The sequence below is a fragment of the Leucoraja erinacea genome, chromosome 18 (genome assembly GCF_028641065.1).
Source record: "Leucoraja erinacea ecotype New England chromosome 18, Leri_hhj_1, whole genome shotgun sequence".
Taxonomy (NCBI): Eukaryota; Metazoa; Chordata; class Chondrichthyes; order Rajiformes; family Rajidae; genus Leucoraja; species Leucoraja erinaceus.
Window position 1 is genome coordinate 37,500,468 of NC_073394.1, and position 15,751 is coordinate 37,516,218.

General features: G+C 45.3%; 2 protein-coding genes across 4 annotated transcripts in view; both read left to right on the forward strand.

Annotated features, from left to right (window-relative positions):
- rps13 (ribosomal protein S13) overlaps positions 1-15,751 on the forward strand; it is a 319,891-nt gene that overhangs the window by 208,481 nt on the left and 95,659 nt on the right. The window lies entirely within an intron of this gene.
- pik3c2a (phosphatidylinositol-4-phosphate 3-kinase, catalytic subunit type 2 alpha) overlaps positions 1-15,751 on the forward strand; it is a 157,884-nt gene that overhangs the window by 76,231 nt on the left and 65,902 nt on the right. For all 3 annotated transcript variants that reach the window (XM_055649867.1, XM_055649865.1, XM_055649866.1), the window contains exon 6: positions 11,519-11,639. In XM_055649867.1, coding sequence (XP_055505842.1) covers positions 11,519-11,639 — 121 coding nt within the window. The remainder of the gene's footprint in view (positions 1-11,518; positions 11,640-15,751) is intronic.

The following is a 15,751-nucleotide window of genomic DNA, read 5'->3' on the forward strand; positions in this document are numbered from 1 at the left end:
CCATATTTTGAGTTCAGTTCGGCCGTAAACTTTTGAGCAAGTACGCTGAAGCACAAGGGTAACTCCAATATATGAAATCCATTGTCCTTTCATTGCGAGATTCAATAGAAATGTCATCCCGTCACCCATTCCTTCTCTCCAGACATGCTGCCTGCCCGCTGAGTTAAAGAGTTCCCACGGTAGACTCACGAGACACTAAGGTAAACGCACGGGCCACTACGTTCTTACAACGAGTTAAAATGTTTCAATTCTTAACCACAAGAGTAAATTTGACTCGTGGAAAACTTTAAACATGTTTGATTTTTTTCAAGAGTTGACAAGTTACACGATTACCTGCCGTTAGCGCCACGAGTCTCTAAGTTGCGTCCACGAGTTCCGTGCGTTAATCGTACGTTATTACCACGAGTTTTAACTCGCGGTACCTCTTGTGTCAACTCGCAACGTGAGACTCGGCTATTAGAATTTCATTGTTCCATTGTCAGTACATATGACTATTAAACACTCTTGACTCTTTAAAAAAAATTATTGAGTCATATGTACCTGTTCTTTAATGACATGTTGTTATGACCAAGTTTCATGTCCAGGAAGATTATTCCTTTAAAAGATGCAAAGTGCTGGAGTGACTCAGCAGGTCTGGAGAACATGGATAGGTGATGTCTTGGGTTGAGACCCTTCAGGCTTGGGCCTGAAACAGCCGGAGGTGTTGAAAAATGCAGAAACCAGGAACTGCAGCTGCTGGTTTACAAAAAAAGACACAACGTGCTGGAGTAACTTAGCAGGTCAGGCAGCATCATTGGAGAACATGGGTAGGTGACGTTTCTTCAAAGAAGGGTCTTAACCGGAAACGTCACCCATCCATGTTCTCCAGACATGCTGCTGACCCACTGAGTTACTCCAGCACTTTTTTGGCAATCCAACATCTGCAATTCCTTTTCCACCATTCCATGAATTGTTTTTAAACTTTGTAAATGTGAAATGGCAAGAACAGTGGTGAGGCAACTTCCTTTTATAAAAAAATAAAAAAAAAGTCCAGTATCACCGGCAAAATTATCTTTTTTTAAACGGGCCATCAGGTTTACATCCGAGTGCCAGAGTATTCTCTGTCCAGCTCTGTTTAGCAGGCACCGGCTTCCCTCTGATCAGCGTGAAGTTGACGTTCATGTCACAGCACTGGAGCATCATTCTAAATATTCAAGCGTCTTGTTATTTTTCATGTTTTAAAAGACAATAGGTGCAGGAGTAGGCCATGCGGCCCTTCGAGCCAGCACCGCCATTCACCATGATCATGGCTGATTATCCACAATCAGTACCCCATTCCTGCCTTCTCCCCATATCCCGTAAATCCGCTATCTTTATCTAACTCTCTCTCGAAAGCATCCAGAGAATCTGCCTCCACTGCTTTCTCAGGCAGAGAATTCCACTGATTCACAACTCTCTGGGTGAAAAACTTTTTCCTCATCTACGTTCTAAAACTGTGGCCCCTGGTTCTGGACTACCCCAACGTCGGGAGCATGTTTCCTGCCTCTAGCGTGTCCAATCCCTTAATAATCTTACATGTTTCAATCAGGTCCCCTCTCGTCTTTCTAAATTCCAGTGTATACAAGCCCAGCCGCTCCATTGTAACAACATATGACACTCCCGCCATCCCGTGAATTAATCATGTGAACCTATGCTACCTTCCTCAATAGCAAGAATGTCCTTCCTCAAATTTGGAGACCAAAACGGCACACAGTACTCCAGTTGTGGCCTCACTAGGGCCCTGTACAACTACAGAAGGACCTCTTTCCTCCTATACTCAACTTCTCTTGTTATGAAGGCCAACATGCCATTCGCTTTCTTCACTTCCCTTTAAAACATGTTAACGTAGCCAAACAATCCCGCTGAGCCAGTGTGTGTAGGAAAGAACTGCAAATACTGGTTGAAACCAAAGATAGATAAAGCTGGAGTAACTCAGTGGTTCAGGCAGCATCTCTGGAGAGAAGGAATAGGTGACCTTTTAGGTTGAGACCCTTCAGACTGAGAGTCGGGGGGGGGGGGGGAAAGGAAAAATATGCCAAAAGCAACAATGATCAAGGAAAGATGGAGCCCACAATGGTCCATTGTTGGCTGTGGGGTAGGTGGTAACGAGTTAAACAGACAGTGAAACTCAACAGGGCGACAGTGAGTCTAGTACAACTGGTGGGTGGAGGGACTGAGGGAGAGGGGATGCAAGGGTTACTTGAAGTTAGACCTTTCTGTCCTGACCCTCCCCCACTGTCAGAGTGAGGCCAAACTGTAACTTCAAGTCACCCTTGCACCCCCCTCCCCCACCCTAGTCATTGTACTAGTTTCACTGTGGTCCTGTTGAGTTTCACTGTCTGTGTAACACGCTATCCCACAGACAATAGTGGGCCATTGTGGGCTTTCCTTGATCATTGTTGCTGTTTTTCGTATCTTTCATCCATTTGTCCTATGTAGCTTCTATATTTTCTTTCTTTTCCCTTTCCCCAACTCGGTCTGAAGAAGGGTTTCGACCCGAAACGTCATCTATTTTCTCCAGAGATACTTCCTGACCCGTTGAGTTACTCCAGCTTTATGTGTCCATCTTCTGGTGAGGTAGTAGTTATTTACTTTTAGAGATACAGCATGGAAATGGGCCCTTCAACCTACCACGGCAAAGCTGCCACGCATGTCATTCTGATGATGATCGGGCCATTTGGCCAGCCTTTGTTCCTCTCCATCCTCTGCTTTTACTGGACTGTTTTCATGTTTGTTTAGAGATATAATGTGGAAACAGGCCCTTTAGTCCACCAAGTCCATACAGACCATTGATTAACCTATAATAATAATAATAATAATAATAAATACTTTATTAATCTCCTTTTCCGGGGAAATTCAGACTAGGTCTATGTTATCCCACTTTCTCATCCACTCCTGACACATTAGAGGCAATTTAAAGAGGGCCAATTGACCTACAAACCTGCACGTCTTTAGGTTGTGGGTGGAAACTGGAGCACCCGGAGGAAACTTGCACAATCTCTGGGAGAAGATGCAAACTTCATCCGAGGTCAGGATCGTACCTCGGTCCAAGAAATGAGGTTATTTTTAAACGGGTTCACTTGCAATGTTTACTTTGTGGCGGTTGATGCAAATGTCAAGGCTTCAAGTATAGAAGTCGTTTAATGTGAACATTGGCATCCTATCAACTCGGCTCCATATACGGACAAGAAATGTGCATGTCTTGGCTTCACTTGGTGAGATGAAGATTAACCATTGCCTTTGGTTAAGTCAGCTCTGTGAATTTTCTTTTCCATTGTGTCCTTCCAAAAGAGAGAAAATTCCCTCTGCTGCTCAGTCTGCATTTCGTTGTCTAATGCATTTCGTTGTCTCTGTACTGTACACTGACAATGACAATTAAAATTGAATCTGAATCTGAGTCTGAGTCTGAACTATTGAGGGCCATAGATGGGGTAAACAGTCAGATCCTTCTCCCCCCAGTGTGGAAATGTCAAAGGTGAGATGAGAGGTGAGCAAAGTTTAAGGAGATGTGTACTGCAAGGTTTTTTATCTTGACGTGTCGATCCCCTTCAATGTTGATGGTTTGAAAGAGGGCAGTGGCTGCCTGGAACGCCCTGCCTGAGTTGGTGGTGGCAGATATGATCATGGTGTTTAAGGCTTTTGGATAGGCACATGGCTATGCATGGAATGGAGGGATATGGATCATGTGGAGGCAGAGATTAATTTAACTTGGCATCATGTTTGGCACAGATATTGTTGGCTGCAGGACCAATTACTGTACTGTTCTATGTTCTGAATCTCATTTACTGGGAATTCTAGCCATCGTGTCATGCAGCATAAAGACAGGCTCTTCAGCCCAACTTGCCAATGCCGACCAAGGTGCCCCATCCACACTAGTCCCACCTTCCTGCATTTGCCCCTTATCCTTCCCTATCCATGTTTAAGAAGGAACTGCAGATGCTGGAAAATCGAAGGTGGACAATGCTGGAGAAACTCAGCGGGTGAGGCAGCATCTATGTAGCGAAGGAAATAGGCAACGTTTCGGGTCGAGACTCTTCTCCATGTTGCTGTCCAAATCTATTTTACGTGCCCAAGTCATTCATAACATTTTGAAAATAATTCCACAATGAAGCTTACAAACCAACCTCTCTTCATTCTACTTGAATGCCTTTGACATCCTTCAAGTAAGGGTTGCCATGACTATCCCCCACGTGCACCTTGGAATAATTCAATAAAACTAAATGCATAACACAGCCGAGGTACGACAGATCTATTTTTGATTGCAAATGTATCCCTCTAATTGGATGTGCTAAATATATTTGTAAATTGCTTGTTTCTAAGCTTTCCCCCTATGCTTTGCACCTAATTGACAGGGTCTGCCGATGTTCTTATTCTTTTCTTGCAAATTGTATCTAGGCTGTAGACAAACTGGCACCACTCCGCAGCTTGTCCCAGCTCTGCAGAGAGCAATTCCAAATTGACCAAATCTCCCAGCAACCCTGAAGCTTTTACCCCATTTTGAAGTCCTAGCCGCTCCAATTTAGCCAGGATTTACATATTCAGTAAATTTGCTTCTAAAAGTATTTGTAATTTTCACAGCCTGCAACTTAATCTTGATAACTGCAGGCGGCACATTTTTATCTTTCAGCTTGCATGGCTGAACTTGAAGATCTTGTTTTTGCAAACAGCATCATACATCAGTATTTGATGCTCACCAAACGTTGCTACCTTTACAGGCACATTCGAGAGAGCTGCTGCCTCACAGCTCCAAAGGCCTGTGTTTGATCCTGACCTCAGGTGCTGTCTGTGTGGAGTTTGCACGTTCTCCCTGTGACCTCGTGGGTTTCCTAACACATCCCAAAGATGTGTGGGTTAATTGACCTTCTGTAAATTGCCTCCAGTTTGTGGGGAGTAGGTGAGAAAGTGGATAACATGGAACTAGTGTTAACGGTGTTGATCGATGGCCGGTGTGGACTCGGGAAGACTTAGGACAGATTTGTATTGTTTTCTCTGGAACTTTGGAAGTTGCAGGAAGACCTGATAGAAGTGTATACAATTATGAGAGGCAGAATTATGAGAAGTGGTCAGAACCTTTCTCCCAGGATGGAAAAAAATCAAATACTAGATGAGCTTTATGAACTGAAAGTTTAAAGGGATGTGTTTTTGACTTTATGAACTGAAAGTTTAATGTGAAGGGCAAGTTTTTATTTTTATTTTTACGAAGAAGGTGATGAGTGCCTGGAACGCTCTGCCAGAAGTGGTCGCAAAGGCAGATAAGATAGTGGCATTTCATAGGCATGTGGATATGCAGGGAATGGATTACGTGCTGGCTGATCAAAGTTCGTTTCGGCATCATGTTTTGCACAGACATTGTGGGCTGAATGGCTTGTCCCTGTGCTGTTCTGTTCAATATTTACTTTCAAACCTTTTAGTTTGTACATCTAAGCTGGATTTATAATTAAACAAAAAGATTGCATGCTATTTATTTGCATGGATTCATATAATAATATGTATGTTGTTCATATGCAAGTATAGAGTTAAGGAAATACTGTCTGCCAATTTGGATAATGTCAGGTTTCACACATTATATCACTGGCCAAAAATAGCAAGGCAGCAATGCTGATGGTGATTTAATACAGTATCTAACGTTGGCCAGACAGTTGAGGTTTTCACGAGCTGCCGAAAGATTTGAGCCGTAATAGACATGGACCTCATCTCCAGAAAACAAATGAGAGCTTGCAGTTAAAATGTCCGCTTTCAGACAGAAGGATGTGACTGGGCCAAAGCATTTTTTTATGGAAGAGCAATTGCTTTGATAAAGAACATTAATTCTCTGCTTCTGTTGTTGCAACAACATTGAACACATTTGGCAAAACATAATATTACTTATTATTCATTGTAGATGCATCCCAGGAATGTGTGATGAATAATGCTTAATGCAATGAAGGAGCATGCCATCTGCCTTTTGAGATGTTTCTCGTGATTTTTATGTCATAAGAAACAGTCGAATAACAATGGAGACAAGGAACTGCAGATGCTGGCATCTTGGGTAGAACACAAAGTGCTGGAGTAACTCAGTGGGTCCTCATCTGTGGAGGACCTGCCAACCGAGGCCACACTCGCCCGTTCACACGAGTTCCATGTTATCCCACTTTCTCATCCACTCCCGACACACTAGTGCAATTTACAGAGGGCCGATTAACCTACAAACCCGCACGTCTTTGGGATGTGGGAAGAGACTGGAGCACCCGGAGGAAACCCACAAGGTCACATGGAGAACATGCAAACTTCACACCCGAGGTCAGGATGGAATCTGGGTCTCTGGCTCAGTGGTGCAGCAGCTGTATGGTTACACCACTGTGCCATGTGTAGAATCTGTTTTGCAGGAACAAACAGTTGGCAGCAACAAGCCAGGATAGTGAGTGATGCCAACACATCAATTGCTGCTTTAATTTCATTTAATAACATCATGTTTCACATTGAGTCACATAACTTCGTATTTTGAACTGCAACCTTTGCCTGGATGATGCAATTTTTCTAGTGGTGGTCAGGATTAAATGAATTCACAACAATAAATGTTAACACTAATCTCATGCTGTCGTAATAAGAGCTGCGCAGACTGCCAAAGGGAATGGCTGAAGGAAAAAATAGTGCAAACAGATCGATGAATGATGAAAATTGTTTGCTAATAAAGGTCAGGGCCTTTATGTAAAACAACCAGAAGCAGTTCACATGTTTCTTTGTGTATTTGGTGTGGGGGGGGTGAGGGGGAAACCGTTTCGGCCGCCTCCTCCATGGAGAGGCAACTTTTTCCAGGTCGCCTCCCCGTGGCCTAACAGCAAGGATCGGCGCGGCCTTTCCCGGAGACGCGCCCGGGGCTTCAGCGGCGGGCGCAGCGTGGACTCTCGGCGTGGAGCGGGCGAGCCCTCGCTGGGGCTCGCTGGAGGGGAGCGCTCCGTTTCGCTGGCCCGGGGCAGCCGGCAGCCTGAAGCCGCAGTCTGCACAGCTCCAGCTGGCGCGGCGTCTACAGCCCGGGATCCCTCGTGGGGGACCCGGGGGAAGAAGAAGCCATCACTGCCGGCCCGCGGCCAACTTCTACCGCGGGCGCGGGCGCGGTGGCGACTTACCATCACCCCTGGAGGGGAGCTTCGACCGCCGGCCCTGCGGTCTGCGGTGCTTCTGGCTGCGACGCGGCGGGAACTTTAAACTTTAAATCTTCGACCGCCGGCCTGCGGCCTACATCAACTTAAAGCCGCAGTCTCCGGTGGGGAAGAGCCAACTATGGACTTACTTGGACTTGTACCATGTCCTTTTACCATCTGGATGCCCGCAGCAACGGCTGCGGAGGGTTGAGGTCCTGACCATGGGGGAAAATGGAGGAGTATTGGCCAAATTTTGTGCCTTCCACCACAGTGATGAATGCTGTGGTGGATGTTTATGTTAAATTTTTATTGTGTTTTTGTGTGTGTTCTTTATAATTGTACCGCTGCTGACATATTCATTTCACTTGCACTTATGTGCAATGTGATAAATAAACCGTATTGTATTGTATTGTACAACGTGTAATGGATACGATGAATACTGCTGTGCATTCTGATGATGTGAACCCAACTCAGGCCTCATACCCAAGCCTTTAGAGGTAAGAATTGGAAGGACACAAAATGCTGGAGCCAGCGGGTCAGGCAATATTCATACAGCATGGAAATTGCATCTACCCACCGCAAGTATCTGGAGGGAAAGTACAGATGGGCAGCCACGGTTGCGCAGCGGTAGAGTTGCTGCTTTATGGGCCTGTCCCACTTAGGCGATTTTTTTTTGGCGACTGTCGTCGTAGCAGGTCGCCAAAAAAACTGGCGACAGGCCCCCCCCCCCCCCACCTTGGTTGTCTATTATAAGCTACAACAACCTACGACCTAGTTGACGTCAAGCTACTGACAACTGACGACCCATTACGACACAACCTATGACATCCTACGTCCACCCGCGACAAGCTACGACCCTGTCGGCAACAACTGAAGACAATTCAGTCGCCGGTACCTGACGTAGGTTGACGTAGGTTGACGTAGGTTGACGTAGGTAGTCATCAGTGGAATTCACCGAAGTTAGCACCAGCGACAACCAACAACAGCACCCACGTCAGGAGAAGCCAAACTACGCTCATTGGAGTCGGGTCCACTGTCACCGAAAAATCTTGAACATTTCAAAATCCAGTGACAACCAGAAAAACGCTACGACTCTTTGGGCGACTGAGGAGACTTCTCACGACCACACAGGTGACACTCTGGCGACCATGTGGTGCCTAAAAAATCGCCGAAGTGGGACAGGCCCTTTACAGCGAATGCAGCGCCAGAGACCCGGGTTTGATCCCGATTACGGGTGCTGTCTTTACGGAGTTTGTACGTTCTCCCCGTGACCTGCGTGGGTTTTCTCCGAGATCTTCGGTTTCCTCCCACATTCCAAAGACGTGCAGGTTACTAGGTAAATTGCCTTGGTAAATGGAAAAGTTGTCCCCAGTGGGTGTATGATGGTGTTAATGTGCAGAGATTGCTGGTCATTGCAGACCTGGTGGGCCAAAGGGTCTGTTTGCCATGCTGTATCTCTAACTACACTAAACTAAATGTCATCTCGGGTTGAGACCCTTCTTCTGAAGAAGTGGCCTGATGAAGATGGTGCTGCTGTGGAGAGGGTCAGTAGTGTGAAGTTCTCGGGACTTCACCTGGCGGATGACCTGACCTCAACGACCAACACCACAGCAATCATCAAAAGAGCTCAGCAGCGGCTCCACCCTCTCCGAAGACTAAGAAAAGCAGATTTCCCTACTGTTCATCTAAGGACCTTCTACAGGGGCACCATCGAGAGTATATTGACCTACGGCATCACTTCCTGGTTTGGGAGCTGCAAGGCTTATGAGCAAAACCAACTTAACAGGATAGCGAAGACAGCCAGCAGGATCATTGGTGCCCCACTCCCTTTCCTGTTGGAGATCTATCAGAAGCGGAGCATCAGCAGAGCCATCTCCATTATTAAGGATACCCTATCATCCATCAAACCACATCTTCCCCGTTCTGCCTTCTGGGAAGAGGTACAGGAGCATCAGCTGCAAAACCAGCTGGATGCTACACAGCTTCTTTCCACAGGCAATAAGACTGGTTAACAGACTGTGTCCCCTCCCCATATATCATACACCAACGCATCTAACCTCGCCCATACTTTGACAGCTTGGCACCTGTCAAAGCAAAGCCACTGTTCGGTCTGAATGTCTGTTTTTAGTTAGGCCTATTTTAGATATGGTAATTTTAATTTTTAAAGCTATATGTATTTATTAACTGCACTGACGGGAACTGATTGAGAAACAATTTTTAGTTTCAACTGTGTATGTAAGTACTCAGTTAAAATAACATGCTGTCTGGCCTACCCGATGCTGTCTGGCCTGCTGAGTTCCTTCAGCACTTTGTTTTGCTCAAGACTCCAGCATTTGCAGTTCCTTGTGTCGCCATCAGGCAGCTGTATTTATTATTTTTGTTTGATTCGCTAACTAAGAATTAAAGACTTCATGGACTTTACTCACTCCAGTTGTGGTACATAGATATCTTTTTTTTTAATTCACCTAACATTAATCCTCAATCAGAATTCAATCACTCTTACTAGAATGCTGCTATATCTCTTGGGTTTATTGTGTAATAAGGTACAGTGAAAAGCTTTGCTGTCCAAGCTTATCAGATAACATTACACAAAAATCACAATCAAGTCGAACTCCAGTACAATAGGTAGAGCAATGGGGAAGATACAGAGTGCAGAATATAGTTCTCAGCATTGTAGCGCATCAGTTCCAGAGACAAATTCCAATGTCCACAATGGGGTAGAGGTGAATCGGACAGTACCCTAGCTTATGGAAGGACCGTTCAGAAGCCTGTTAACAGGGGGGAAGAAACTGTCCTAAATTAGTGATGTGTGCATTCAAGATTCTGGATTTTGAGCTGGAGATTTTCATGGGATGTTATACTAATTAAATACACTTTCCTTTTTTAAATAAAATTAAGATGGGGCATATTCACCCAGATATTGTCAGATTGTTTCAAATCAATCTAGAGCATTTGGGCAACGTATCTGAGGAAGGATGTGCTGGCTCTGGCGAGGGTCCAGAGGAGGTTTACAAGAATGATCCCAGAAATGAGTGGATTAACCTATGATGAGAATTTGTTGGCAATGGGCCTGTACTCAGTGGTGTTTAGAAGAATGAGGGTAACCTCATTGAAATGTACCAAATAGTGAAAGGCTTTGATAGAGTAGATGTGGAGAGGATGTTTCCACTCGTGGGAGAGTCGAGGACTAAAGGTCATGGCCTCAGACTTAAAGGTCGTTCTTTTAAGAAGGAGATGAGGAGACATTTCTTTTGTCAGAGGGTGGTGAATCTGTGGAATTCTTTGCCACAGAAGGCTGTAGAGGCCAAGTCAGTGCATATTTTAAGGCAGAGATCTTGATTAGTTCAGATGTCAAAGGTTATGGGGAGAAGGCAGGAGAATGGGGTTAGGGGGAAATCAGCCATGATTAGGTGGTGGATTGGACTTCATGGGTTTAATTCTATTCCTATCCTTTATGACCTTGTGAGCATGCACTGCCAGCTGGTGGAGTTATCTTGGACTGATCATGTGGTACAGATCCACCACCAATTTTCTGGCCACTGATGGTTCGGCACCTCCTTTACACTGGACAACATTTCAAAAGCACACTTAATCTCCGGGAAAATGTGACGCCTAGGCCGGGTGAGGTGGCCGACCTCTACCTCGTTGTGACATCCACGGCTGATTGGTGGGTCGAATTTGCCTACTGCGGCCAGGGCTCTGAACCCAGGCCGGAGCCGGTAGATCCGTTCCCATAGCCGGATTGCCAGACTGACTTTGTGGGCCGGTATCTCGGCCCCTTGGCAGCCTAGGCGGACCTTTCATGTGCCGTTGGACTCTTCTCGGAGGTCGTCACCTTTGTCGGTCCGGCAAAACAAATAATCCGGAACCAAGGGTGTCGGAAAATCAATGGTGGACCTGTAATACTAATACCTGTATTTGTACAAGCTGTGAGACAAATGATTCTTGTATGTCCTTGTAGCTTCGTTTGTTGTCACGTGTACCGAGGTACAGTGAAAAGCGCTTTTGTTTCTGCTTCAGAGTAAGTGTAAAGCTGTGTGGCACGGTGGCGCAGCAGTAGAATAGCTGTCTTGCAGTGCCTTGAGCACCAGAGACCCAGGTTCAATCCCAACTACGGGTGACATCTGTATGGAGTTTGTACGTTCTCCCCGTGTCCGCATGGGTTTTCTCTGAGATCTTTGGTTTCCTCCCACACTCCAAAGATGTACAGGCTTGTAGGGTGATTGGCTCGGTATAAAGGTGAATAGTCCCTAGTGTGTGTATAGTGTTAAAGTGCGGGGATTGCTGGTTCGAACGGACTTGATGGGCCAAAGGCCTGGTTTCCGTGCTGTATCTCTAATGTAAACTAAGCTGAACTAAAGAGGTTTTTTTTGTTGCAGTGAGCTCTCACGTGGAGCTGATCATAATGCAGGCGCTGTGCTGGGCTCACGACGACCTCAACAAGGTTGACATTGGCAGCTACATCTTAAAGGTCTGTGGGCAGGAGGAGGTGTTGCTGAAGTAAGTTGTGTTTCGTTGCTATCAGTGTGAAACTTCTGATTATGAAATAACTATGTTGCATCAGAAGAAAAATAATTTGTCCCATGTGCTCTTAGTGTGCTTATTTAAACATTTTGTCCTTGTTATTATTTGTTGGTTTGTCAGAGGGTGCCATATGTGGCTTTCACTGCACACGTTTAACATGGGGGTCTGTGCAAACAAGGAACTGCAGGTGCTAGTCTTTAAAAATGGACACAAAGTGCTGGAGTAACTCAGCAGGTCTGGCAGCATCTCTGGAGAATGTGGACAGGTGACTTTTCAGGGCGGGACCCTTCTGCAGTCTGAACAACTTCTCTTGACTCTTACTGAGAGTTTGAAGTAGGGTCATAGAAACATAGAAAATAGGTGCAGGAGTAGGCAATTTGGCCCTTCGAGACTGCACCACCATTCAATATGATCATGGCTGATCATCCAACTCAGTATCCCGTACCTGCCTTCTCTCCATACCCCCTGATCCCTTTAGCCACAAGGGCCACATCTAACCCCCTCTTAAATATAGCCAATGAACTGGCCTCAACTACCTTCTGTGGCAGAGAATTCCAGAGATTCATCACTATCTGTGTGAAAATTGTTTTTCTCATCTCGGTCCTAAAGGATTTCCACTCTATCCTTAAGTTGTGACCCCTCGTCCTGGACTTCCCCAACATCGCAAACAATCTTCTTGCATCTAGCCTGTCCAACACCTTAAGAATTTTGTAAGTTTCTATAAGACCCCCCCCCCCCCCCCCCCTCAATCTCCTAAATTCTAGCGAGCACAAGCCGAGTCTATCCAGTCTTTCTTCATATGACATCCCAGGAATCAGTCTGGTGAACCTTCTCTGACTTCCCTCTATGGCAATAATGTCCTTCCTCAGATTTGGATACCAAAACTAAACGCAATACTCCAGGTGTGGTCTCACCAAGACCCTGTACAACTGCAGTAGAACCTCCCTGCTCCTATACTCAAATCCTTTTGCTATGAATGCTAACATACCATTCGCTTTCTTCACTGCCTGCTGCACCTGCATGCCTACTTTCAATGACTGGTGTACCATGACACCCAGGTCTCGCTGCATCTCCCCCTTTCCTAATCGGCCACCATTCAGATAATAGTCTACTTTCCTGTTTTTGCCACCAAAGTGGATAACCTCACATTTATCCACATTATACTGCATCTGCCATGCATTTGCCCACTCACCCAGCCTACCCAAGTCACCTTGCAGCCTCCTAGCATCCTCCTCACAGCTAACACTGCCCCCCAGCTTCATGTCATCCGCAAACTTGGAGATGTTGCATTCAATTCTCTCGTCCACATCATTAATATATATTGTAAATAGCTGGGGTCCCAGCACTGAGCCTTGTGGTACTCCACTAGTCACTGCCTCCCATTACTCTTTGCTTCCTGTTTGCCAGCCAGTTCTCTATCCACATCAATACTGAACCCCCAATTCCGTGTGCTTTAAGTTTGTATACCTATCTCTTATACGGGACCTTGTCGAAAGCCTTCTGAAAGTCCAGATATAATACATCCACTGGTTCTCCCTACTTGTTACATCCTCGAAAAAATCTATAAGATTCATCAGACATGATTTACCTTTCATAAAGGCATGCTGACTTTGTCCAATGATTTCACCACTTTCCAAATGTGCTGCTATCCCATCTTTAATAACTGACTCTAGCAGATTCCCCACTACCGATGTTAGACTAACTGGTCTGTAATTCCCCGTTTTCTCTCTCCCTCCCGTTTTAAAAAGTGGGGTTACATTAGCTACTCTCCAATCCTCAGGAACTACTCCAGAATCTAAAGAGTTTTGAAAAATTATAACTAATGCATCCACTATTTTTGCGGCTACTTCCTTAAGTACTCTGGGATGCAGCTTATCTGGGCCTGGGGATTTATCGGCCTTTAATCCATTCAATTTACCTAACACCACTTCCCGGCTAACATGGATTTCACTCAGTTCCTCCATCTCATTTGACCCCCGGTCCCCTGCTATTTCCAGCAGATTATTTATGTCTTCCTTAGTGAAGACAGAACCAAAGTAGTTATTCAATTGGTCTGCCAAGTCTTTGTTCCCGATTATCAATTCTCCTGTTTCTGACTGCAATGGACCTACATTTGTTTTAACTAATCTTTTTCTCTTCACATATCTATAAAAACTTTTCAAGTCAGTTTTTATGTTTCCTGCCAGTTTTCTTTCATAATCCATTTTCCCTTTCCTAATTAAGCTCTTTGTCCTCCTCTGCTGGACTCTGAATTTCTCCCAGTCCTCTGGTAGGCTGCTTTTTCTGGCTATCCCTATTTTTCTGGCTATCCCTGACCCAAAGCGTCGCCTATCCATGGTTCATAAACCTTCAATGTTATTTTTCTTTTTTCAATATCTTTAACTTTGAAATTGGTCTGAAAGTTAAATGTGATCTCTATGCTGGCTTAAAATTACTGTTGATTATACTTCCTTTACTTTATTGTCACATGTGACTAGGCACAGTGAGATTCTTTGCTGCATACCCCATGTATACAAATAGCAGTAACCTACGGCGCTGGCCAAGTTACAAAGCACGCCATCTCCTTTTGTTCTGCCCCCCTCCTCCCCCACCCCCCCCACAGCGGTTCCCTCACGCCGGGTCCCCATTGTCCTTTGTTCTCCCACCCTCTGCAGTTGCCCATTGCTGTCCCCCCACGCTGGGTCCTCCATTGATCTTCTCCTCCATAGAAAGAAAAATGACTTGGATTTGTATGTGTAGAATGGAACTGCAGATGCTGGCTTGGATTGAAGATAGAATGCTGAAGTAATTCAGCGGGACAGGCAGCATCTCTGGAGAGAAGGAATGGGTGACGTTTCGGGTCGAGACCCTTCAGACCCGAAACGTCACCCATTCATTCAATCCAGAGATGCTGCCTGTCTCGCTGAGTTACTCCAGCATTTTGGGTCTAACTTGGCTTTGTATGTTGTCTATCTCAAAGTAATTTATTGCCAAAGTTATACTTTATTTTTGGGGAATATTGTCATGTAAAGCAGGCGATAGATGGTCATACACAGGAAGCTATGTGATAGTCCAAAGGAAGATTCCGACCCGTCACCTATCCATGTTCTCCAGAGATGCCGACTGCCCTGCTGAGTTACTCCAGCACTTTGCGTATAGCTATGTGATAAAGACTTGACCATAAGGACTTTAATAGCTGCAATATTGAATGATTTCTTCTTTTTTGCTTGGAGCGCATGAGGATGAGGGGTGATCTTATAGAGGTGTATAAAATCATAAGGGGGATGGATAAGGTGAATGCAGTGTATTTTACCAAGGGTAGGGGAATCGAGAACCAGAGGACATGGGTTGAAGGTGAGAGGGAGAAGAATTAATGGGAACCTGAGGGGCAACATTTTCACACAGAGGGTGGTGGGCATATGGAATGAGCTGCCAGAGGAGGTATTTGAGACCGGCACTATAAAAGCATGTAAAATATATTGGAACAGGCACATGAATAGTTTGTGTTGTTTAGAGACACAGCGCGGAAACAGGCCCTTCGGCCCAACGAGTTTGTTCAGACCAGTAATCCCCACACATTAACATTATCCTACACGTACTAGGATAATTTTTACGTTTACTAAGCCAATTTTACCCACAAACCTGTACGTCTTTGGAGTGTGGGAGGAAACGGAAGATCTCGAAGAAAACCCACGCAAGTCACGGGGAGAACGTACAAACTCCGTAGAGATAGCACCCGTAATCGGGATCAAACCCGGGTCTGAGGCGCTGTGAGGCAGCAACATTAACACTACGCCACCGTGCTGCCCTTTTGGAAAAGGAAAGGTTCAGAGGGATATGGGCCACAAATGGAACTGGTATTGAAAGGGCATTGATAGTCGATTGCGTAGCCTTCTAACCAGTCTTTAACTGCAGATGCTGGATCACAAAAAAAGGTACAAAGTGCTGGAGTAACTCAGCAGGTTAGGCCACATCTGTGGGGAACATGGATGGGTGACGTTTCGGGTCGAGGCACTTCAGATTCATTTGCAGTGGCTTGTGAAGTAATCATTGAGGGGATATCTTTTAAGGTCTCCAGCATGGGTTCTTCCTTAAAACAAAGTTTATAT